At 42.0% G+C, this 26,184-nt stretch overlaps 1 protein-coding gene across 3 annotated transcripts in view; it reads left to right on the top strand.

The window, feature by feature from the left end:
- Positions 1–26,184, top strand: part of MTR (5-methyltetrahydrofolate-homocysteine methyltransferase) — a 286,789-nt gene that overhangs the window by 50,160 nt on the left and 210,445 nt on the right. For all 3 annotated transcript variants that reach the window (XM_067711001.1, XM_067711000.1, XM_067711002.1), the window contains 6 exons: positions 11,378–11,557; positions 14,086–14,202; positions 14,516–14,656; positions 20,580–20,669; positions 22,064–22,216; positions 25,629–25,736. In XM_067711001.1, the coding sequence (XP_067567102.1) occupies positions 11,378–11,557; positions 14,086–14,202; positions 14,516–14,656; positions 20,580–20,669; positions 22,064–22,216; positions 25,629–25,736 (789 nt within the window). The remainder of the gene's footprint in view (positions 1–11,377; positions 11,558–14,085; positions 14,203–14,515; positions 14,657–20,579; positions 20,670–22,063; positions 22,217–25,628; positions 25,737–26,184) is intronic.

Below are 26,184 nucleotides of genomic sequence, written 5' to 3'. Positions count from 1 at the left end.
GTCAAAGGCTGGGTCAAAGGGTGTGCACATTTGACATTTTAACACACATTGTTAAATTGTCCTTCTGAAAAGTTGTATCTAGTCATCTTCCGCTACTAGTTCAGTGTGGTAAGACCATTTGACATAATTTTTATTTTTACCAAAGGTGTATATGCAGATAGTGAAAGAGACAAATAGTTCTTTTTATGAAAAACAGAAGCCTTAAGCCTCCAGGTCCTCAGAGGCAACCACTTACAAGTTAGCTGATTCTTGCATCATTTACCTCCTTAACTTCAAATTACAGTTTTAGTTATTATTTGTTGTCTTTCTATACTGGCTAAGGATTTAACTTTTCTCCATCTTCTACTCCCCACTCCACACATCTTTACTTTTAATCCCCCCGTCCTTCCAATATAGTTAATTTCAGTTGTAACTGTTTTTGGCACTTACATTAAGCTGTGTAAAAGCTGAGCCATGTAGTATACCATGATTCCTTTTCCTTTCCTGCACCCTCTTTCTTTTCTATGAAGTTAATACCTATCTTTGCATTTGCTTTGCTTCTTATGTATTTTCAGACTGTTCCCTAGTTGTGTAAATGTCCAATATCCAGTGTATCCAAAGACACTAAGTAGACTGTTGTTTTAATTTCTTGAAGAATTATCTCTCCAAATCTCCTGACATAATCTGGAAAGGTTGCTCAGTGGGCCAGCCGCACAGCTGTCACTGCAAGATATCCCTCCCCATCATGTGGACAGTTCTTCTCACCTCTCTCTTAGGTGTTTAGATCTCATAATTTCCTCATTCTTGGTTTAATCTCTCATTTAGTGAACTGTATCCTCTGGTTAGCTTCTTATGAAAGAAGACATGGCAGTAAATATTTTTGAAACCTTTCATGTCTGAAAACGGCTTTATTCTACTTTTATACTTAATTAACAATTGTGTGGGTATAGGAGTACAAGCTTGAAATTATTTTCTCTATGTTTTGAACTCATTGATCCATTGTCTTCTAGTTTCCATTGGTATTGGTAAGAAGTCCAGTGCTATTCTAACCCTTGATTCTTTTTGTGGAACCTATTTATTGTCTCATTTTCTGGATGCTTCTTTGATCTTCTGTGTCCATGGTATTCTGAAATCTAGTGATTATGAGCCATTCCTTGTGCTGGGCACTCAGTAGGCCTTGTCAGTCAGGAAACTTAGAGCCGCAGTTGCAGGAAGTTTCCTTGAATTGTTTAGCCTCTCTTGGCCTGTGTATTATTCAGAAACTGGATGTTTTAGAAAGATCGCCTAATTTTCTTATCTTTTCCCTCCTGTTTTTCAGTGCTGACATTTTGTTCTACTCTATGTGAGATTTCTGCATCTGTGTTTATGTCTGCTTTTTCCAGGAGCTCTTTTTTGTTACCTAAATGTTCTTTTTCAAATTTCTATAGCAGCCTGTTATTATTTAATGGAGGCAGATGTCTTCTCAAATTCCTTCAAATATATCTTGAGCACCTAGTATGTGCCAGGCCCTGAGGAGATAGCAGGGAACAAACCTAGTCCCTGCCCTTGTGCAGTTTATGTTCTTAGGGGGCAAAGGGAATAAGAAATGAAAAAACATAAAGATACACACACACACACACACAAACCCCTGGATGGTACTGAATACACTGAAGGGATATGGAAGGGATAAGCGTGATAGAAGTACCAGGATGAGGGTGGGGGATGCTCTTTTATATAGGATGGTTTGGGACGGAACAGAGGGGAGAAGAGGAGATTGAGAAGTTCTGAGGTTAAAAAGGCAGCTGCGGGCTTCCCTGGTGGCGCAGTGGTTAAGAATCTGCCTGCCAATGCAGGGGACACAGGTTCAATCCCTGGTCCGGGAAGATCCCACATGCCACAGAGCAACTTAGCCCGTGCGCCGCAACTACTGAGCCTGTGCTCTAGAGCCCGCGAGCCACAACTACTGAGCCCACATGCCACAACTACTGAAGCCTGCGTGCCTAGAGCCTGTGCTCTGCAACAAGAGAAGCCACCGCAGTGAGAAGCCTGCGCACCGCAATGAAGAGTAGTCCCCGCTCGCTGCAACTAGAGAAAGCCCGCGCAGCAACAAAGACTCAACGCAGCCAAAAAAAAAAAAAAAAAGGCAGCCACCAAATCTCGTGAAGGGCCTTGGAGACCACTGTTAACACTTTGGCTCTTCCTGTGAGTGAGCTGGGAAGCCGCTGAAGGGTTTTGAGCAGAGGAGCGACCTTGGTCCGATTTACGTTTCAAAACCACTCTTGTTCTTCGGGGAGAATGGTCTGCGGGGCCAAGCAGAGCCACTGGAGGTTGTTGCTGTAGCGCAGATGAGGGATGATGGTGGCCGGGACCAAGGCGGGAGCAACAGAAAACGTGAGGAGTCATCCATTTCTAGATGTGTCTTTAAGGTAGAGCCAGTAGAATTTGCCTTCGCGTTGGTTGTGAGCCGTGAAAGGAGGAGGAGTCACAGATAATATTCAGCTTTTCAGCCTGGGTGTCGAGGTAGGAGGGCAGTGAGCAGCCGATCTGGGACGGGCTGAGGAGAAGTTCCTGTTGGGACGGGCCGAGGAGAAGTTCCGCTTTGGCTGTGTGTTTCCAGTGGTGTGCTCAGGATGTGGTTGTGGAGATGAGTGTGGGCTTCATGGGCAAAGTCTGGCTTGAAGATAGGATTGCCTTACTTGGGAATTATTTCTTCCTAGATGATATTTAAAGCAGTGAGACTGACTTCACCAAAGGAATGACAGGAGAGAAGAGGCCCTAGGACTAAGCGAGTCTTGGAGCCACAGTGCTTCGTGGTCAGGGAGAAGAGGAGACGCCATCAGAAGAACTTGGGAAGGAGCGGCCTGTTTGGTAGGAGAGGAACCAGAGGGGAGAGTTCACCTGGAAGCCATGTGAAAAGAAAACTTCTGGAAGGGCATGACGAGCTATTTTAAAGAGCTGTGGGTAGATCAGGGAGGAGGAGATCAAGAATTTACCCTTGGATTTAGAAATGGGGTAGTTTATGATCTTGCTGTGCTGTTTCCAAGGAGATGAAAGCTTAATCGCAGTGGGTTCAAGAGAGAAGAGGAGAATTGGGGGCAGCAGGTATAAACCATTTTGGGGGAGTTTTGCCAGAAAGGGGAACAGAAATAGGGTGGAAACCAGAGATGGATATGAGGTTAAGAAAGGGTGTGTATGTGTGTGTGTGTGTGTGTGTGTGTGTGTGTGTGTGTGTGAAGACAGATGATGTGACAGTATGTGTTTGTAAGCTGGTGGGAGTGACCTGGTAGAGAGAAGGGGAGGAATTGGTGCGCAGGAGAAAGGGAGCACTTGCTCAGTCCATGACCTTGTGGGTCGAGGGGCTGGCAGCCAGTGTGCAGGGGGTGGGGCAGCGTGCTCACAGCGCAGCAGCAGCAGGCAGGGCTGGGAGTGCTGGGGGTGTGTGTGGTTTGACTGCTTCTATTTTCTCAGCGAAGCAGGAGGCAAGGTCAGCCCTGAGAATGAGAATGGCATGTTGTTTGCTTCGTGTACTGGTGCTTTACCAGAAGTGTGAAACAGAAGCACTCCCATGGGGAAGGGTGGTCACTGCCTGTGCTGTTAAAACACATACACACCCCTGGGCTCCACCCGTGAGTTTCTGGCTTATGTGGTCTGGGGTGAGACCTGGCTTCGGTAATTTTAAAGCCTTAGACGTGATTCTCCTGTATACTCTGGCTGAAAACCACCAGCAGAGTTTATCTCATTTAGTCCTCGTAGTAACCATGTGGGGTAGCTGTTGCCCCATTTTACAGTGAGCCAAGGTCAAATGGCTAGGACGTCATGGAGCCCTGGTCTGCCTAGTTTGAAGACTGATGCATGCTTCCAAATCCTGTGTTATCTCCCCTGCAGAGTGCTTGATCTTGGCTGAGAACAAGCTTTCCCAATTTAGATTTGAATGAGTCCACAAATAAAAAGCAAATGTAGGGGAAATTTCTTAACTTGCTAGTTATGAGAGAAACACACATTAGAGCAATATTAAAGTGACATTTTGTGCTTATTAAGTTAGGAAAAGCAAAATTTAAAATGATCAAGATCTGTGCTGGTACAGCAGTGGTAAACAGAAGGCCTCATTCATTGTAAAGTATAGTAAAAACTGAGACAGTCCTTTTGAAAGACCCCATAATGCCTATCGAGAGTCATGAAAATGTTCATACCCTTTGAGGTAATGATCTCATTTCTGGGAAAGTATCCCAATAAAAACATTCAGCAGCATAAGAATTCTATATATGCCAAGGTTTTTCACCAGCTTTTTATTGAAGATAAAACAACCTAAATGCCCAACTGGAGAGAAAGTGATAACTTAGGTTATCATTCTGTTGTAATATTATCCAGAGTATTTCAATATTAATTATGAAGATTATGGAGCAGCATGACAGTGCTTACAAGATATAAATAAAAAATTAAAAACCAATAGTTATATAGACACTGTATATGCAACTACATAAAAACCACATTTGATAAAGATTGGAGGATAATGCTATTAAGAAGAATAGCTGTTAGAGTAAAGGTGGTGGGATTAAAGGTCCCTTTTCAAAAACTGCTTTTCCTGATTAAAAGTAATTTTTCTATATAATTATAGACCTACATATGCTTGTTGAAGGATTGTAGTATTGAAAATTATAAAGACCAAAGTAAAAAACTCATATACTTGAATAGTTCAGAAATCAGCAATACAGATATTTTGATGCAAAGGCATTTCTTCTATTAATTGAGTTCGTAACACCTTTGAGTGTAACAATCAGGTAAGAACCAAGATTTGCTTTGCTTGGATGACACCACTGGTTATAAGGAGAAAACAGCTCTCTTAAATGGAAGACCACTGTTGCAACTAAACAAAGCAGAGGAACATACAACGTGCTTATGTTCCAGTACATGGCGACTGTCTTTGCTTTATGTTTGTGATCCATAGTGCAATGAAAACTGCAAGGTCAAGGCCAGATATGACAGGGAGGACTGGCCCCGAGCCTGGATTAGAAGGCATATAAGGAAGCACTTCTGTGTTTTTTGTTATGTTAGTAGTTTTGATCAGCTGTTACTTTTAACTCTAAGTAACAACAACAACAAAATATATATATATATAATATATATAATAATATATAAAATACGAAGAACACTTTCATTATTGAAATTTCTATGGGAAGAATTATTACTACTCACCTCCAGATTTAATTCTCCTTTTCTAATTGAAGTGATTATTTTTATGGCAATTTTTGCTAATGTAAGTTTTCTTAGAAATACAGTTATCACATAGTAGAATAGACTATATTATTTTTGTTTGCATGTGTGTAAACTATGTAAAAGAATAATCAATATCATCCTATAAAAGATCCATTATATTCAGCACATTTTCCTATGTTAAAATGATTTGAACATAATATTCTAATTTATGGAGAAATAAAACTCCATTAGGATATTGATTAAAATGTAATAAATCCTAACCTAGAAAATAATGAGGAATTGGTATCTGGGAGACATTCAGGAACATGATATATCTTTCTGGTTACTATTCAATCAAGTTTTATACTTTTTCTTAAATAGGAAACCTCAAAAACATTCCTAGGTATTTGTGTTGTTTTGTTGTTGTGATTTTGGCTTTTTTTTCCTTGGTAGTAATTTTTTAGAGTTTTATTACATAACATCTTCTTTTTAAAATTTAGATAAATTGACACTGTTTTCGAGTTGAATATCTTATATTTTCCAGTAGGTTATGCACCATAGTATGATAAACACATAGTTGTAGGAAACCAAAATCAATAGTTTGCCCTTTATTTTTTTCCTTGGTGAAGGTAGTTGACCCACGCCTAGGAGTTGATTCTCAGAGTTTCCGCTCTAACGCTCTCCCAGCTTTGTTAAAATCTGACATATATTTCTGCATTTCAGGGGCCTCCTTTTTAGTGACTATAGAGAGGTCACCCCTCTCTGGTTAAGATGCCATGATTGAGTATTTATCTCCTTGGACCTTTCTTTATAAGGTAGTTATATTTTAAATTCTCACTTTGTAAGAAGGAGACTTGTCCAGATTGCCTTCAGAGGTAGGAGTTTGTGGTACGGATATGAGGAACATAGGCTCTGAGCCACGCCTGGTCTCAAGACGTCCATGCCTGAGGTGTTCATTTGTCCTACAGGAATAACAGCACAGCATACAGTAGGCATACCTCCTACGCTGAGGGTCCCCGCTCCCTGGCATGTGCCTGGCACCCCTCGCTGTGAGAGAGAAGATTTGAGTGGGTTCATTTGCCCCTGCTGGGATGTGGCGTTGCTTCATCTGGGCCTTAGTATTTGGCTTTGCAGAGTAGGATTTTCCAGCAAACAGCCTCTCTCTGCAGGTTGTAGAGAAAAGCCATGAGCACCTGCTGGCTCATGATAATGACCTTGCAGATGAGTCTGGTTTCTGGTCTCCTCACCTGCTGTATCCCCTGTGGTTCCTCTAAACCAGTAGTTCTCAAGTGGGGGGGGGTGATTTTGCCACCCCAGGGGATATTTGGCGATGTCTAGACAGATTTTTTATTGTCATGACTGGGTTGTTGGGAGGGGATGTGCTCTGTCATCTAGTGGGAGTGGGCAGCGATGCTGCTGAAAGCTCTCCAATGCATAGGGCGGCCCCGCAGCAAAGAATGCTCTGGTCCAGATTGTCAACAGTATCAAGGTTGAGTAACCCAATTCTTAACCCAGGGCAGCTTCTTTTCTGCTACCCGTTTTTCTCTCTGATGTTGTCTGGCTGATGGGGAAAGGACAAATATGGTTTTCCTATTTTAATCCTCTGTGCCAAGCCTTGGGCTCTGGGCACTGAGGATAAATAATGGTTAGCAGAACGCCCAGCTCCTTGCAAGATTCAGTGCCTTTCAGAGGTTTTGGTGAAAGTGGAAGAAAGACCTGATGAAGCAGGGAAAATCTAGCATGGTGGGATTCCAGAAAGATCTGAAGGGCAGGGAAAGAGTTCATAGTTAAAGCTCGATTGTTAAAAGGAAGGCAAAACTAGATAGGTTATGGGTCTTTTCTAAATATTTTTGGGTATTGGTTTTAAATACATCTCTGGATAGTAGGTCAGTCTTTTTCTTTGCTCTTCCTATGAGCTGTCTCTTTCTATTGTATCCCCTTCCTAGCTCTCCCTTTGAATGTACTAAAGCCGACCAATCCTCCACTCTCTCCAGGAATCGATAAACATATTAAGAATTTCCTTCTCTTTCCTCCCTTTCACCCCGCACAGAATTTGCATCCTCTCCTAGAAGGTGACATTTAAAACAACTTGTCTTCTTTAAAGAGTTCAGAAGTTTTCAGTGTGGTGGCACCTGCAGTTTCTAGTTTGCAACTGACACCCCTTTTTCCTCACCAGATCGCCTCTCGGTGTCGATTCCACGTCTGAAATCCTATCCATTTCCTCTATAATCCTGAGTTCCTGGCATCCACATTCTGCCTTAAATGTGAGTTCTTACAGAGGCACAGCCTCCGTTCTTTCAGGAGAAGGGTGAGCCAGGAGGCGTTCCAAGGTGACCTTGCGTCTCCTGCAACCCCACTCAGTGCTCTGTCCTGTCCTTCATCCCATGCCTCACTTCTGTCTGCAGGCCTGCGGCTTCTGCCGGCCTCTGGGTGTCCTAACCTTCAGCTGCTTACGCCCACACATTTACCCCAGTAGGGAAGTCACTCCAGGGATTTCTGAACCAATCCCTTGCCCTGAGTGATTTTAAGCCAACGGGTCTCTTGTCCTGTGTTTTCCCTTGGAAACTTCCCTTCTTCAGCTTTTTTCTTTCTGACTTTTCGGTGCCTTTCTGATGGTGGCACACACGTCCCTTTCTGTCACTTCCATTTTGAACTCTGCTGTGTTCCGTGGCCCACTTTAAGCTGGTTCAGTCAAGTTTGAAACCTTTAACTTGCCTCTGAAGTTGGTCCCGTTCCTTCTCTGTTCTTGTCAGGGTGCATTTTCACAGAACCTAGGTGTCTTTGATCCTTTTTCTTTCTTTCTCATAGTATCAGCCTTGATAACTAAATCAAAAATTGTTTTATGCTTATCTCATTTTTCCCTAAGTGATAATCTAGCAAAACCTGAGCAATGGATTTCTTAACTGAAGCCTCCTACCTACTGATGGCTGTCTAGCTTTACTGCAGCTTAAGAATAAACCTGATAAATCATAAAATCATAAAAGATAGATTTGCAGTATTTTCACTGAGCTTTCTTCTACCTCAGGCTGAGAAGGTGCATCTCGCTCTTTAGTGGTTCTCACCTGGGCTGTATGTTAGTATCGCTAAGGGGCCCTTTAAAAATACTGTTGCTTAGGTCTCATCTCAGGATTCTGATTGAACTGGTCTTGAGTGAGGTTCAGGTATTAGTATTAGAAAACGAAAATCCTTCCGGGTTATTAAAACATGCCACCAGAGTTGAGAGCTTCTGCATCTTTGAAATCCTCAAGCCTTGAAGCTTATTAGTATGTTTATCTCACAGCCCTGGCTGAGGAACAGGACAAAGAGAACCTTGGAGAATCTAACATGATATGCTCCTGGCAAAGGCCTGTCCATTGAAACTCTGTGCATTCTGAGATTTGCTTTTTATTCAACAGACAGTAGCTGCTTGTCTATTAATGTGGCAGGTAGTGTACTAGGTGCTGGGAGAACAATTTGACAGGGGCCTCATCCTTGCAGAGCTGATAGTTGATGATTCAGTTCTGACCTAGAAATGAATTCCTGTCCTGTGAGATGTCATTCATGGCTCAGGGAAAGAAAGGACCAGGACCTACCAACCAAACTAGGTGATGAAGAAATGCTAACAGCACTGGTAGCCCCAAACCCCCGTGCCTTTTCTCTTAGTGAGCTTAGCTGGGCCATGAACCTAGAACCTAGAACTCTGGCTCTCTGTGAAGGGGGAAATAAAGTCCAAGACTAAAGGTGACCCTGGGTGACCTGCTCTTGACCACTTTCTTCTGGGCCCACATCTTGATCTTAACCTTATCACTAGCTGAAGGAAGAAGTAAGAAGTTTGTTGAAGACATTCAGTTAAGGAAGATGAGAGCCTGCCACCTTCCCTGAAGCCTGGAGCAGTGGGGCTGCAGAGCCTGCTCCTTGTGGTCCTTTCCCTGGGTCCCTTGGTCTGCTAAGTCGTGGGAGCACATCCCCAGCAGGAGGTAAACTCTAACCCCAGCAGCTGCAGGAAGCAGGGATAGATTAGACATCACGGAGAACAGTTGAAAAAGAACACCAAAGTAGGTGAGCAATCAGAAGCCTAGATCTGAGTGAGTTCTTTTTATAATTCCCCCGCCACGCCTTTCTCTGGAGGCTGGGGCCTCACTGAATGTCCTTGAACTACAGCAGTATCTGCACCCCTCATCCCTGCGGTCGCCTGAGAGCTCCCTCTAGAGGTCAGGATGTGTGTGATCAGCAGCTTATTTACCATACTTCATGTTCACATCTGGTCAAGGGTATCCTCCCTCCCAAGTAGTCAGCCTGGAAGATTCAACACTTAATTCAGTGGTGTTGGACAATTTTCAAGAACATTTGCACATTTATTCCGAACTGTATGTGACTTATTTTATTGGAACCACTGTAGTGATAGCAAGTATTCATTTTTTCTTCAGAGCAGATTTGTTTTTTTTCTACAAACAGAAATTATTCAGCATGAAATTTGTTGAATAAGCCTCGCGTTGAGGTTGTAAATTTGACCTGAAGACAGTTTCCATGACCAAGTTCAGAAATGCCTTGAGTCAGGGCTTCCCTGGGGGCGCAGTGGGTAAGAATCCACCTGCCGATGAAGGGGACACGGGTTGGATCCCTGGTCCGGGAAGATCCCACATGCTGCGGAGCAACTAAGCCTGTGTGCCACAACTACTGAGCCTGTGCTCTAGAGCCCACAAGCCACAACTACTGAGCCCACGAGCCACAACTGCTGAGCCCGCATGCCACAACTACTGAAGCCCGCACACCTAGAGCCCATGCTCTGCAACAAGAGAAGCCACCACAATAAGAAGCCCGTACACTGCAAGGAAGAGTAGCTCCTGCTTGCCACAACTAGAGAAAGCCCGTGCACAGCAACGAAGACCCAACGCAGCCAAAAATAAATAAATAAATAAATAAATAAATAATAATAAAAAGAAATGCCCTGAGATAAAGCCTCATTCATTCATTCATTCAACAGTAATATTGAGCACATCCTCTGGCAGGCACTGCCCTAGGCTTTGGGGATACAGCAAGACTGATTCTAGCTCACGATGACGAATTAATAATAAAACAAAAAATAATAAACAAGTTGCCAAATAAATATATTTTCTAGAAGGAGAGATACCATGAAAAAGAGTGGAGGATGCAAGAGGGGTGGCAGGGGCCTGGTTTAGAGATGGAGATTAAGGAAGGCTTCTCTGAAAAGGGGACATTTGGGTGGAGACCTGAGTGATGCAAAGCACAAAGCCATGTCACAGTGTGTCCCGGGCAGTGGCAGCAATGAATAGAAAGGTTCTGAGGGAGGACAAGCTTGGTGGGTTTCAGGAACATCAAGGGAGCAGTGTGGGGAGAGTGGAGTAGATGAAGGGGCAATGATAGGAAACAGAATTGGAGGCATGGGACCTGATTCTAAGGATATTGGGAAGCAACAGGAGGACTGGGATTTGCTGGAGTCAGTGCTTGGCTTTCTAGGGTCACTGTTTTGAAAAGTAATATTAATTTATATTTATGACTTGAGGCACAAGTTAGTTAGCTAATGTTATGGTGGGTGGGGTTGGAGGTGGGGAATAAATAAACATCTTTGAATATGTGTAGACTGTTACTGCAGGAAGGTCCAAGAAAGCCTGGGTGATGGGTTAGGACACTGCAGGCAGGTCCAGGAGAGAAAGGGCACGTATTTTTAAATTTATTCTTTAGTTGTATTTGAATTTTTATCATATGTGTTTTTTGTTTTTTTTTGTTCTTTTGTTTTTTTGCGGTATACGGGCCTCTCACTGTTGTGGCCTCTCCCGTTGCGGAGCACAGGCTCCGGATGCGCAGGCTCAGCAGCCATGGCTTATGGGCCTAGCTGCTCCGTGGCATGTGGGATCTTCCCGGACGGGGGCACGAACCCGTGTCCCCTGCATCGGCAGGCAGACCCTCAACCACTGTGCCACCAGGGAAGCCCCCCATATGTGTGTATTTTTAAGAAGCCTGTTTATTAGCATACCATACGTGTATGTAAGATTTGATCTTTACAGAAGTAGTGTAGCTGTTGTGTCCACGAAAACACAAAGGGACTTTAAACCAATTCCTCCTTGGAGATAATTTGATAAACATTGAGAGGCTGCTTGGCATTTGGATTTCTATGAAATCCAAGCATTGATACTTAAGCGCTTTCAACAAGTGAATTGTCCTTCTGTTTTCATAGATAACACCTCATTTTTCTATTTCAAATTACATCTTTTACTCCTTTCCCCAGGCAACAGAAACAGACACCAAAATCAGAGTGTGCACCCGGGCCTACCATCTCCTTTTGAAAAAACTGGCCTTCAATCCAAATGACATCATCTTTGACCCTAATATCCTCACCATTGGTACTGGGATGGAAGAACACAACTTGTATGCTGTTAATTTTATCAATGCAACAAAAGTCATTAAAGTGAGTATGAGTATTTTTCTCCTTTCTACCCAAGACATTGCTTAGATTTATCACATGGCTCCAGTGAATAGTTTGAGCTAACATATATTTATTGGCCAGGAATATTGACATTCTTATTCTTAGGTAGTAAATTGGTTTTCTGAAATTTAGGGACTTTTATTGTTTTTCTTTTATATGTTATTTTATACTGTGAAGTAAAACACACATACCAGGAAATATAGAAAAAATAATAGAGTATGATAAATAATTAATTATGAAGCATATAATAGCTTTCACTTTCACTTGCGTCCTGAAATGGAGCATGGGTAGTGCCCCCATGGCTCTCCCTTTCTCATTACACCCTCATTCTGAATTTTATGCATGTTTCAACAGGCTGAGTTTTATGATTCTACTTTGTTGCTTTTCTTTAAAATTTTATCACTTCTGTATACACAATCTGAATTATCCATGGATTTTGTATCTGCAAATTCACCTACTCACTAAAATTTATTTGTGACCCCCAAATCAATGCTGATGGTGCTTCTGCATCATTCACAGGCATATGCATGTGCAGAGTGGTGAGAGAGCTGAGTGCCTGACCTACGTGTTCAGATGAGTCAACAGGGTTGAACCTCTGGGTTCAGCCCTCATTCCGTAAACAAGTGGCCTTTTCATGGTCTGTTTAGTGCCATGTTTTTCACATTTTTGAGCTTTTTCTTGGTGATTGATTTCTGTATTTAAATGGCTCCCACGCATTGTGCTGAAGTGTTATTTAGTGTTCCTATGTGCAAGAAGGCTGTTATGTGCCTTATGGAGAAAATATGTGTGTTAGATGAATTTTGTTTAGACACGAGTTGTGGTGCTGTTGGCTGTGAGCTCAGTGGTAGGCAATCAACAGTATATACTAAACAAGATGTCTTTAAATGGAAACACATATAAAACAGGGTTGTATGTTGATCAGTGATGATAATTTTGGGACCAGAGGTTCACGAAACTAACCCTGCATTTCCCATTGGAGCAGTGGTTTTTTTCCCCAATTTGCAGTGTTCGCAGTGACTTCATAGAACATAACTATCACAAATAATGAGAATTAACTGTATAAACAGTATAGTTTTGCCTGTTTTTGAGCTTTAAGATTCTAATGCCTTTTTTCCTCACCCAGTCTCATTTTAACGATTCACCTGTGTTGTTGTAGCTGTACTTTGTCATTTTAATTAATGTATAATATTCCATCATATACCTGTTTCATAATTAACTGTTCTGCTGTTGATAGACATTTGGTTTTCTTTTTTTTTTTAAATGTTTTATTTTTGGCTGCGTTGGGTCTTCGTTGCTGCCTGCGGGTTTTTCTCTAGTTGCGGAGAGCAGGGGCTACTCTTCCTTGCAAGTGTGCAGGCTTCTCATTGTGGTGGCTTCTCTTGTTGCAGAGCATGGGCTCTAGGCACGCAGGCTTCAGTAGTTGCAGCGCATGGGCTCGTAGTTGTGGCTCACAGGCTCTAGAGTGCAGGCTCAGTAGTTGTGGCGCACGGGCTTAGTTGCTCCGTGGCACGTGGGATCTTCCTGGACCAGGGCTCGAACCCATGGCCCCTGCATTGGCAGGTGGGTTCTTAACCACTTCCCCATCAGGGAAGTCCCTAGATGTTTGGTTTGTTTCCAATTTGGGTATGTTATGAGCAAGGCTGCTGTGAGCGTTCTTGTATATATCTCTTGTATATATCTCTTGCATGAGCTTCCCTATAAAATATACCCAGAAGTGGAAGGGTTGGGTCACAGTAGCAGACAGTGACCAGCTCTCTCCCAAAATGCTTGAGCAAGTTTGTACTTTAACCAACAGTAAGTAAGAGTTCCTGTTGTTCCACACGCATACTAATGCTTGATTATGTCATAAGGTGTGGTGGGAACCTCAATTTCCTTTTGCCCTTTTAAACTTAGTCAAGTTTATAGTGAACCTGCGAGTTTGTTCATTTAGGCAGTGGAAGCCTTCTAGTAGCTTGTGCCTTCTGTGAATGACCAACTACTCTCTGTTTGCTCTCTCTGTCTGTCTCTCTCTCTCTGTTATCTGTCCCTGCTTCTTTCTTTTTCTGTTATTTATCCAGCAAAGTTTTTTTCTTTCTAGCTGTGCGGTGCGGCAGGCAGGATCTTAGTTCCCCAACCAGGGATTGAACCCATGCCCCCTGCAGTGGAAGCACAAGAGTCTTAACCACTGGACCGCCAGGGAAGTCCCTCTCCAGCAAATATTTTATGACATACTCACCATGTATTGTGGCCCTATCATGGTCCCTGTAGAAGTATACAGAGATAAAGCAGAATTTTTTATTTTCCCTTAGGGAGATTAGAATCTAGTAGGAAAAACTATGAAGCACTGCCTTTGTGATGTCCTGATATGCAAGGTGTGGTCTACGTCTAGCTAAAAGAAGCTCTGAATTACTTTGAACTCTATATGTTTGGGTTTTTTTTAACTTTCCACTGTTATAAATAAAGCTTAAGGGATGTGATGGCTGCTTTTGGCAAAGTAGGGAAATATTTTCACATTTAAAAATTTTTTCCAGGAAACGTTACCTGGAGCCAAAGTAAGTGGAGGTCTTTCCAACTTGTCCTTTTCATTCCGAGGAATGGAAGCCATTCGAGAAGCAATGCATGGGGTTTTCCTTTACCATGCAATCAAGGTATAGTGGAACACCTGTTTACCTTTTGACACCAACTTGTACTTAGGGCAGGGGTTTACAGACTTCGGCCCACAAACTAACTCTGCTCTGCTTTATTCACAGAGTTCTGTGAATACAGTTTTATTAGAACAAAGTCACACACTCTCACTCGTATCCTGTCTATGGATGCTTTTTTGCTACAGCAGCAGAGCTGAGTGGTTGCGACAGAAGCTATGACCTACAGTATTTTCTATCTGGTTCTTCACAGAAAGAGTCGCTGACTCCGATTTAGAGTATCCCTAGAAATCCTCATTTTTCTTTTTATTGCCCTTAGTTTGGTATGGACATGGGGATAGTGAATGCTGGAAACCTTCCTGTGTATGATGACATCCACAAGGAACTTCTACAGCTCTGTGAGGACCTCATCTGGAACAGAGACCCTGAGGCCACCGAGAAGCTCTTACACTACGCCCAGGTAGGGAGAGGTGTTCCGATGGATGGCTTTTCCTATCTTTGAATCTTTCATTCACTTAGTGTTATCAGACCTTCATTGTAGCATAGAAGCAAGGATCCAGCCATGTCTTTGAATCATTGAAGGTTTCTACAGAGAGTTCTAGAGAAGGTGTTTTCATTAGGGCAAGCAAGGAGAAGCAGGCCTTACCTATCTGCTTCAGTATTCTTAATTTATATTTCTTCAAGTTTATTTTAAAATGTAAAATTAATTTTTCTCATACCAAAGTAATACATATTAACTCTAGAAAATGTACAAAATACTGGTAAGCAAAAGAAGACAATAAAAATTCCTCACAACCCTACTGCCCGTTTTTAACCACTGTTGAGATTTTGTTACAACCTTCTAGTCATGGTTTTGGTTTTTTTCAGTACGAATGTGTGCTAATAGGTGTGTCCACACACACACACACACGTACACGCACACTCACACACAGTTTTTATAAAAATGTTAACTATATTCTCAGTGCTTTTTTGATAACCTGTTTGTTTAGCAGTATACTGGGAACATCTTTCCATTTTATTGGGTATTTTTCTACCTCATAATGTAAATTGGCTACTTTGGACATTTCCTTGTGTGGCTGTGTGATTACCTGGTTCCCATTGTTACAGCTTTATATTTGTATTTATACCTGTTTATATTAGGATCTAGTCCAATTGTGGCACAGTTCTACAGTTCAGGGCTTGAGGTCTGTACACATTTGATCTATAGTCATGAGAATAATTTTAGTTAATCCAAAAATCAGTTCCTTGTTTCCGTTTATTATGTGTTCGGCAGTCCTAGGTGTATTAAGTATCTATTATGGGTGCTGCTTCCTAGAACTCAGTTTAAGGAAAGATGAGATCTTTACCTCAAGAAAACTTACTTTTTAATTTATTTCAGAAAGTGATAGCAAGGGAAGACATTTTTCTCACAAAGCACGTTGGGAAAGTGGTAGAATGCTTTTGTGTGTGTTGCCACCTGTGTTAATGTTTTCCATGTTAAAATCTGAATTCATCTCTGGCAGAACTGCTAACTTTTCCTCTTCCTTCGAAGAGTACTGAAATGTTCTGGAAGAAGGATAGGACAATTTAGGATTAACTGCATCCTTGATTTATCAGCCTCACGGGAGACAAGATTTAGATTTATGAAACCGCTCATGTTAGCCTTAGGTTCATTCAGGAAAGCTGAGTGGAGTTCAGACTCAGTGCCAGTGAGCACATGACCCTCCGCTCAGTTCCTTGGGACATTTCTGATTTCTCATGTGGACCCAGGACAGAATGTCTTGACGGTTGCAAATATAATCAAGTTCTGCTTCACAGCTCATTACATAAGAAACAGTGCCTAGCTTTCCTTCACTATTTCCATGATTGTTTCTACTCAGGTAGACAAAGTGCTTAGCCCGAGACGTGAGTGTGAAACACTATTCAGTTTTTGTCTTAGTCTGCCTTCAACTTAGTGGGGGATCCTTCATGAATCACTGACTAAAACAGGGTTCTGCTGAAGGCCAGAAGGGCAGCATAGCTTCTATATCAGGAAGTTATACTAGAGCGTTCTTAATTAACCCATAAAGTGATGTGCTATTTCATCTTCTCCACTGTTCAGATAAGACAGCTCTCGCTTAGGAAAGGTAGGGCTCCATAAGCCTATTCTTATATATGGTTTTGCTGGTTTTGTATTTTATATCAGTCATTCTTTTCGGTCTTTGTTCACTTTTAGTATTTGCTTACAAGTTTTTGTTTCTGTATATCTTGCTGAGCTGCCGAGGGGTTTTGCCCCTGGGGCACAGCTGAAGGTTAACGGGGAAATCTTCATCACAATTGCAAGGGTTCAGGCTTCGCTGGTGGTGGTGGTGAAGAATCCACCTGCCAAGGCAGGGGACACGGGTTCGAGCCCTGGTCCGGGAAGACCCCACACGCCGCGGAGCACCTAAGCCTGTGCGCCACAACTACTGAGCCCGCGTGCCGCAACTACTGGATCCCGCATGCCACAACTACTGAAGCCCGTGCACCTAGATCCCATGCTCCGCAACAAGAGAAGCCACTGCAATGAGAAGCCCATGCACCACAACGAAGAGAACCCCCGCTTGCCACAACTAGAGAAAGCCCACGCGCAGCAATGAAGACCCAATGCAGCTAAAAATAAATTAAGAAAAAAAAATTACAAGGGTTCAACAATCCATCTTATGAACAAGTGCCTCCCTCTTCATGTAAGCATGAGGACTTATCACAAGCCATTGACCCCTCTGTCAAGTAGGCTGTCTGCATTCAAGGTGACTTCTGTCACCAGTAAGGAATTAATAACCAAAACAGGTATGCTTTCATCACTGCCAGGAGTCGTCAGCTCTGTAGCCATTCCTCAGGATACACCGAGTGCAAAGGGAGCGTGAAAAGCAGGAATATTATGAGACAAATAAGGGTTGAGGAATTATTTTCTATATAAGAGAATGATTATTTCTTTTTGTTATGAAATGATGAACTCTGCACCCAAGTTTCATCTGATAGATTATTCAACATTATTATTAAAAAAGGTGGAAAGAGTCCTGTCTCTGATCTTCCTAAGCTCTGTAATGGACTTTATTGAAAAATAATTCCCCTGATTTGGTGCAGGCTGAACTGTGGTGAGTAAATTCCAGGTGTCATGAGACCATGCAATTCCCGTGGCGTTTGTTTATTAGGCAGTACTCTTTGGGCATGAACGGGGAGGATCTCTGCTCTGGGTGGGATGGCTCTTGAATGGCCTCAGATTGTGCGAATACACAGGTCCCCAACTTACGATGGTGCAAAAGCAGTAAGCACTCAGTAGAAACCGTACTTTGAATTTTTGAATTTTGGTCTTTTCCCAGGCGAGCGATATTCAGTACCATCCTCTCTCCTGATGCTGGGCAGCGGCGACGAATCACAGCTCCCCGTCAGCCCGCCATCACGAGGGGAACAACCACTACACTTACAACCACTCTGGACCCACACAGCTGTTCTGTTTTTCACTTCTAGGACAGTATTTTTTTTTTTTTTTTTAGATTCCAAATATAAGTGAGATCATACAGTATTTGTCTTTCTCTGTCTGACTTATTTCACTTAGCATGATGCCCTCAAGGTCCATCCATGCTGTTTCAAATGGCGGGATTTCCTCTTTTTTATGTCCGAATAATATTCCATTGTATATATATATATATATATATACACCACACTTTCTATAGCCATTCATTCACTGATGAACACTTAGGTTGTTTTCACATCTTGGCTATTGTAAATAATGCTGATGTGTGTGTATATATATATATATATATATATTTTTTTTTTTTTTAATTGCCATCTTCTTTAAGGTTTTTCAGCATGCGAGAGAGACATTGGTCTCTTGACATGTGACAAAGCCCTGCGTCATTCAGTTACCCCAGACCTCAACCCTGGAGCTCCCCCCAGGCCCTTCCTTCTTTCCTACCACACTGTCCATTACTTGATGCCTTTATGTTTGTGCTTTCCTCCTCTTCCTGTTCCTACCGCTGTAGTTCAGGCCTTCAGCATGGACTGTTAAAATATTCTCCCCCTTCTAGGGTTCTCTTAAAGATACTACTTTGATGGGAATTCCCTGGCGGTCCAGTTGTTAGGACTCGGTGCTTTCACTGCCAAGGGCCTGGGTTCAATCCCTGGGTGGGGAACTAAGATCCCACAAACCATGTGGCCAAAAGAAAAAAAATTACTACTTTGAATGTTACTCTGCAGCTTCAGAACTTTGTATTGTGTCATTCCCCCACCTCCACCCCTACCTACCACCACTGCCTGGAAGGTTAAGTCCAAACTCCAGAGCATGGATTTCTGGCACTCTGTGACTTGGCCTCTACTATCCTGCCCAAACATTGCTCTGGAAAATCCGTTCTTGTTCAGGATTAAATCATTCAGCTAATATTTACTCATTTTTGTTTTGTGCTTTCTGTACTTAGAGGATCTAAGTAGTAAGAGAGACATACCCCTACAGAGCCTGCAGCTTAGTGAGACATGCAGAAGTGTGTAGAGGCAGTTGTCATTGAGTGTGGTGGGTAGGTGCTGTGACAGGGCATGTATAGGATGCTCTAGACTGCTTAGGAAGGGCACTGAACCCAAAGGTAGAGGTGGTCAGGGAAGGCCTCCCAGAAATGCTGGGTCAGGTGAGACCTGAAAGCTCAACAGGAGTTAGGCAGGCTAATGTTTGGGGTTGGATTGTACTGGTATTCCCTGCCAGAGGAGGAGGATTTGCATCCAGCTGGGGCCTGGCATCTGGTAGGTGCTGAATAAATGTCAGGTGAACGGAAGTGAAGACCCGGGGGTGAAAGAGCTGATGGAGAGTGTAAGGAATTGAAATGTTCAAGACGGCTGAGCTCCTCAGGAGTGGCAGAAGATGAAGCTGGGAGGAAGTCAGGTCAGGGCATTGTATGGCGTGGAGAGGAGTCGGTACCGTATCTGGAGAGAAATAGGGAACTTACAGTGAATTTTTTCCCATGGGCACAGTTTGATCAGGTTTGCATTTTGGAAAGGCCCCTCTGGCTGCAGGGTGGAAGATGCATTGGAGACCAGGGTGATCCTGGGCTGTGGAGACCAGTTAGCTGCTTGCACTAGGAAAGTGGAAGCGGGGTAGAAAGAAAAATTGAGATGATGTAATCGTTAGGACTAGGCGATTGAATGAATGTGAGGAATGGATGGAGAGTCAAGAGTGATACTGAGGTTTATGGTTTGGGCAACTAGTGCCATCAGTCGAGATGGAGGAAACAGATAATGCCATTCACCTTCCATACCATGATCATTGTGCTTTTGTCCCTTTGCTGAATCTGTCAGCTTCTTCGAAGTCTCTCTTCACCACTCCAGTTTGCGATGATATGCAAAATTCCTAGCCTCGTCTGTGTCATCTCCTCATTCAGCCCTTGGCACGTGCTTTCTCTTTAGCTTACCTTTCTTTGTGTATTTCCACCTCCCTTATGATACGGCAAAGTCCCCGAGAGCACAGTCTTGCACCTCGCAGTGTGCCCACCTCTGGGATGATTTCTGACTTAGCTTCATTACAGCCTCTCTGTACATATCTGTGGGTAGTGATGGTCCTTGTTGAGAACTTTAAAAGCTCATCAGATATGAGGTTTAGCTAGCTTCTCTTACTGTCCTGGAAATCTTTGGTCCTAAGATGCTATCTTTTAGGAAAAAAGAAAAGAAAAAAAATGGAGCCTCACTCTGTCTCTCTACTAAGCATTCAAATCGTAGTGGTGATCATTTTGTGATTATAGAAATATTGAAGCACTATGCTGTGCACCAGGAACTAACATAGTGTTGTAGATCGATTATGCTTTAAAAACAAACAAACTCGTAGAAAAAGAGATCAGATTTGTGAATACTAGAGGCAGGGATGGTGGGAGGGAAAATAGGGTGAAAGCAGTCAAAAGGTACAGACTTCCTTGTAAGATAAGTAAGTACTAGGGGTGTAATGTACAACATGATAAATATAATTAAGCTTCTGTATATTATATATGAAAGTTGTTAAGAGGATAACTCCTGAGAGTTCTCATCACAAGAAAAAATGTCTTTTTCTTTTATTTTGTATCTATATGAGATGATAGATGCTCACTAAACTTATTGTGGTAAACATTTCATGATGTATGTAAGTCAACTCATTATGCTGTATACCTTAAACTTACACAGTGCTGTATGTCAATTCTATTTTAATAAAACTGGAAGGAAAAAATTTTTTAAAAAATAAAAGGTCAAATCCTAAAAGACTTCTCTCTTTCCGTCTCTCCTTACCTCAAACATTTACCAAGATCTTAATTCATGCTGGGTACTCTACTAGGACCTTGAAATGTAAAAGAAGAATAAGGCATAGTTTGTTTCTGCCCATTAGCTGAGTAAGTGACCTGTTGTGTTATCTCTCTGTCCAAATTTCAATCCAGACTCAGGGCAAGGGAGGGAAGAAAGTCATCCAGACTGATGAGTGGAGGAATGGCCCCATCGAAGAACGCCTTGCATATGCTCTTGTGAAGGTGAGTGTGGGCTGGAGGCTGGGGCTTGTCCTGAGGGCTGGTGATGTGGCTGGAGGGGAGGTGCTGACAGCAGCTGACAAAGGAGGTTCCCTGGACCACCCTGGGTGATTTTGCCCTCCACGCCCCCCGCCTCCAGTACTTTTGGTAGTATCTAGACATACTTTTGGTTGTCCCACCTTTGGTTGTCCCAGCTTTTACTGGCATCCAGTGGCCAGGGGTGCTGCTGAACTGACCATCCTACATGCACAGGATAGGCCTGTACCACAGAGAATTATTCAGTCCAAACTGTCAGTTATGCCGAGTTTGAGAAATGCTGTCTGAGACCAAGTTGCTATCGTTTGGTCAACAAGCGAATCCTGGCTCTTCTGCTATAATTGGAATTTTAGGCCAAATAAATAATCTCTTGGCTTCAATTTCCTCATTTGTGAGTCTGGAAAATTTCAGAGTTTTTTTTTTTTTTTAAATTAATTAATTTATTTTGGCTGTGTTGGGTCTTTTGTTGCTGCACATGGGTTTTCTCTAGTTGTGGTGAGCGGGGCCTACTCTTGCTTCGGTGCGCGGGCTTCTCATTGCAGTGGCTTCTCATTGCGGAGCACGGGCTCTAGGCACGCAGGCTTCAGTAGTTGTGGCTCACGGGCTTAGTTGCTCTGCGGCATGTGGGATCTTCCCAGACCAGGGGTCGAACCCGTGTCCCCTGCATTGGCAGGTGGATTCTTAACCACTGTGCCACCAGGGAAGCCCCAGAGTTCTTTTTTTGCCTCTAGAATTTAATTTTTAATTTCTTGGACTTTTGAGATTCACCTACTTCAGGTTGTGGAACTAGTCAGCCACCTCTAAGGATCCTTGAACTGGGGATGCTGGAGGATTAGGGCCTGACCAGTGCAGGCAGGACAGGTCAGTAGAAGCTTCATGGACTGAACTTCGTCTAAGTGTCCTGCCCATTGTTATTCCTCCCCCCAACCCAGCCCTGTAACATTACAGTGAGAAAACATACTGTTTTCACAGGAGATATTTGTTAATATATAACCTGTTAAACCACTAGAAAAAAAAGTGTATTTTATTATGAATTTGAACTTATTTGTACTCCTTCTGTCACTAATTTTTCACTTTTACTCAATATTTACTTTATATCGATAAAGCCAGCTAAGCACTTTACACGGGTTATCTCATTTAATCCTCAGAATAACCACATGAGGTTGGTACTGTGTGATATATTAATCGAGGAAACTGAGGTTTAATGAATTGTCTAAATTAGTGATAGGAGCCAGGGTTTGAACAGTCTGATTCCAAAACTCATAATCTTAAGTATTTCCATGATTTATTCTTTGTTGGCTATTTGAACTTAAGCCAATTTTTTCTGTGATATTTTTCCTATTTTTTTTGTGTGTGTGTAGGGCATTGAAAAATACATTATTGAGGATACTGAGGAAGCCAGATTAAACCAGGAAAAATATCCCCGACCTCTGAATATCATTGAAGGGCCACTGATGAGTGGCATGAAAATTGTTGGTGATCTTTTTGGAGCTGGAAAAATGTTTCTACCTCAGGTTGGCAAATGATGGGGGGAAATTTTCATAATTGAAAGAAAAAGCCTTTATCTTTTAAGTTTGGGTAAGTTTGGGTATATTTCTCAGGTTTTAATTTTGACAAGAGCTCAGGGGCATTGAGATGTGATTCTGGTCATTCTTTCTCTAAATTCATTTTTAGGAGTAGTCTGGAAAAGTCCATCTAGACTGGTGTGGAGGTTAGAGGTCATCTGGATATTCCCAGCGTTCTAGTCTTCATGTTCTGGGCTTCTGTATCACTTCTTACCCTAACACATGTCTCTCCTCCACCCCCAAATTGAAATAAAACCCAAGTTATACAGAGTGCATTAAGTCAGATAGAGAAAAACAAATACCGTATATTAACGCATATATGTGGAACCTAGAAAAATGCCACAGATGAACCGGTTTGCAAGGCAGAAATAGAGACACAGATGTAGAGAACAAACGTATGGACACCAAGGGGGGAAAGTGGCGGGGGGGTGGTGGTGGTGGTGGGATGAATTGGGAGATTGGGATTGACATGTATACAGTAATAAAATGGATAACTAATGAGAACGTGCTGTATAAAAATAAATTAAATTAAAAAAATAAAACCCAAGATTAATGTAAAATTATCATATTAAGATTTGATTTGACCAGCCAGTGCTCATCCTTAAGGATGAATATTTTGAAAAGGTCATTACCATTTTAAATAGTGATATACATTAAATGATATATTTCAAGTAAAACCAGTACTCTTACTCTTATTTTGACTTACAGCAGCTACTGACCACATCAGTTAATAAATCACGTTGAGCCTTCTGGTCTGTGAGGCATACAAAAAATAAGTCCTTGTTCTTTTTTTTTTCTTATTTAACTTTTTTAAAAATTATAGTTGATTTTTTAAAAACTCATTCTACATTTAATTATTCATTGCCCATTTCCCCTGTTTCCTTCATAGCATTCATCTTTTCTTATAGCTTTATTGTTTTATAATTAATATACAATAAACTGCACGTATTTAAAGGATGCAGTTTGATAAGCTTTAACATGTCTGCACCTGTGAAACCATAATCACACTCAAAATAAAGGGCGTTCAGTTGTCCTGTCTTAGTCTCCCCCCATCTGGGGCAGTTCCTCAGTCTTTATTTTTCATGATGTTGACTTATTATTTTAACTTTTTATTTTTGAGTTAACTTTAGACTTACAGACAAGTTGCAGATGTAGTTTAAAGTGTCCATGTATCCCTCACTCAACTTCTTCCCCTAATGTTAACATTTTCACTTGATCATAGTACAGTTATCAGAACCAGGAAGTTAGCATTGGTATAATACTGTTAACGAAAGACCTTATTCAGATTTCACCAGTGTTTTCGCTGCTGTTCTCTTTGTGTTCCACAACCCCACATTGCTTTTATCCTGCCTTTTCTAACAGTTCCTGAGTCTTTCCTTGTGACCTTGAATTTTGAAGAGTATAGTACAGTTTGATAACGGTAGCCTGTCCCTCAGTTTGAATTTGTCTGATGTTTTTTCATTTTGGGCAAGAATAACACAGTATAATGCTGTGCCCTTCTCGGTGGATCATATCAGGAGGCCCATCATGTTGCTGTGTCTCATTACTGGTGAGGTTAACTTTGATCATTTGGTTAATGGTGCCTGCTATGTTTCTCCACTGTAAATTTACTTGTGGGGAGAAACTTTGAGACTATGCAAATATCCTGTTTCTCATCCTACTTCTACTCATGAATTTTAGCATACGCTGATGAATTTTATAAAAGGCCCTGTTCTTTTTTGTCTGTTTAATAAATTTGACATGTTTTGTTTTGTAAATTTAAAGTGCACAGTGATACATTTACATATTGTAATATGATTGCCATTGAAGCAATTTTTATCACACTGTATCATTATAGTACAATATTATTGTCTATATTCATTATACTGTGTGTTAGATCTCCATGGCTTATTTACTTGTTACAAGTTTGTACCCTTAAATACCATCAGTCTTATCTTCCCATCCCCTATCCTTTGGTAACCACCATTTTACTCTCTGTTTTATTTTGTTTTTTCTTTCCTGTTTGCCTTTTTCAGGTTCCGCATGTAAATGATATCATACAGTACTTATCTATCTCTATCTGATTTATCTTGCTTAGTATAATGTACTCAAGGTCCATCTGTGGTTTTTGCACATGGCAGGATATCCTCTTATCATGGCTGAATAATATTCTATCGTATATATATGTACCACATCTTTTTTATCCATTCATCTGTTGATGGGCGTTTGGGTTGTTTCCATATCTTGGCTACTATAAATAACGCTGTGATAAACATGGATGTGCAAATATCTTATCAAAATCCTGTTTTCATATCCTTTGGGTTTATACCCAGAAGTGGAATTGCTGGATCGTGTGGTAGACCTATTTTTAATTTTTTAAAGAACCTCCATATCGTTTTCCATATAGTTGGACTAATTTACATTCCCACCAGCAGTGCATAAGAGTTCTCTCTTCACCACATCCTCACCAGCACCTGTTGTTTCTTATCTTGATGATGGCCATTCTAACAGGTGATAGCTCAGTGTGGTTTTTTTTTTTTTTTTTTTTTGCGGTATGCGGGCCTCTCACTGTTGTGGCCTCTCCCATTGCGGAGCACAGGCTCCGGAGGCGCAGGCTCAGCGGCCCTGGCTCACGGGCCCAGCTGCTCCGCGGCATGTGAGATCTTCCCGGACCGGGGCACGAACTCGTGTCCCTTGCATCAGCAGGTGGACTCTCAACCACTGCGCCACCAGGGAAGCCCTCAGTGTGGTTTTGATTAGCATTTCCCTGATGATTAGTGGTGTTGAGCATCTTTTCATATGCCTACTGGCCATTTTGATATCCTCTTTGGAAAAATGTCTTTTTAGTTCTTCTGCCCACTTTTTAATCGGAATATTTGTTTTTTTGTTATGAAGTTGTGTTAGTTCTTTATATATTTTGGAAATTAATCGCTTATCCAATATATGTTTGCAAAATTCTGTAAGCTTTAAAAGGTCCTTTTTTGCATAAGTCTTAATTGTAAGTGAATTGTAACAGTGGGGATTGAGAAGAAAAGGCTGACAAGGGGCTCTTGGAGGAGAAGCTTGACACCTGAAGGATGTATAGAACTTGGAGATGTGATGGAGGGCCTTCTAGGCAGAGAAAAAATAACGTGCAGAAGTTCAGAGGACAGAAACTGCAACATTTGGCTTCTAGCCTTATTTTCCTTCTGCTCTACCTCATTCATTGACTTTCCTCACGGGGGTCTCCTACCTTACCCCACCCACTGTCATAAGTGGACTCCAGGGTGGCTGACCTGAGGACAAAGCATGCATAATAATTTGTGCTAAAATTTCACGAGTGGCCAGTAGCAATCCTCCAGGTGTTCTGGTAAAGATGCCTGACTCTGTGTATTTACCCCAGGTTATAAAGTCAGCTCGGGTCATGAAGAAAGCCGTGGGTCACCTTATTCCCTTCATGGAAAAAGAGAGAGAAGAAACCAAAGTGCTTCCTGGCACGATAGAAGACAAGGTGAGTCACTTTGTCCGAGCCCGTGGGCCCTGTGGGGATCGGCTCTGCACACTCTTACTGGGGTGTGGGTAGGGACCTAAGCCATCAGGCTTGGCTGTGTTTGTCATTGAAGATGAAAGGGAGGAATGATCCAGCTCTTTTACCAAATATCAGAATACCCTGGGATTTTTCCCATAAATGTGGCTTCATGAAATTTTTAATAGGAACATAATTTTTCAAACAAAGCCCATGATTTCAAGACAAAAGCAGTTTGTTCATTCATCTACTGACTATTTACAAAGCTCCTACTACGTGCCAGGTACTATGCTCGACACTGTAGCTAAAAAAGATTGGTCCCTACCCTTGAGATGCTGTTTAGTTTTGGATAACCTCTTAACCTCTTAACTGAGTATTTCCTGTGTGCTGGTCATGTTCTTGTCACCACTTCTGGATTCAGATCCATTCTTGT

Source organism: Pseudorca crassidens, chromosome 16 (assembly GCF_039906515.1).
Source record: "Pseudorca crassidens isolate mPseCra1 chromosome 16, mPseCra1.hap1, whole genome shotgun sequence".
Lineage (NCBI taxonomy): Eukaryota > Metazoa > Chordata > Mammalia > Artiodactyla > Delphinidae > Pseudorca > Pseudorca crassidens.
The sequence above is the reverse complement of the archived record's forward strand: the minus strand, read 5'-3'. Positions and strand labels throughout refer to the sequence as shown.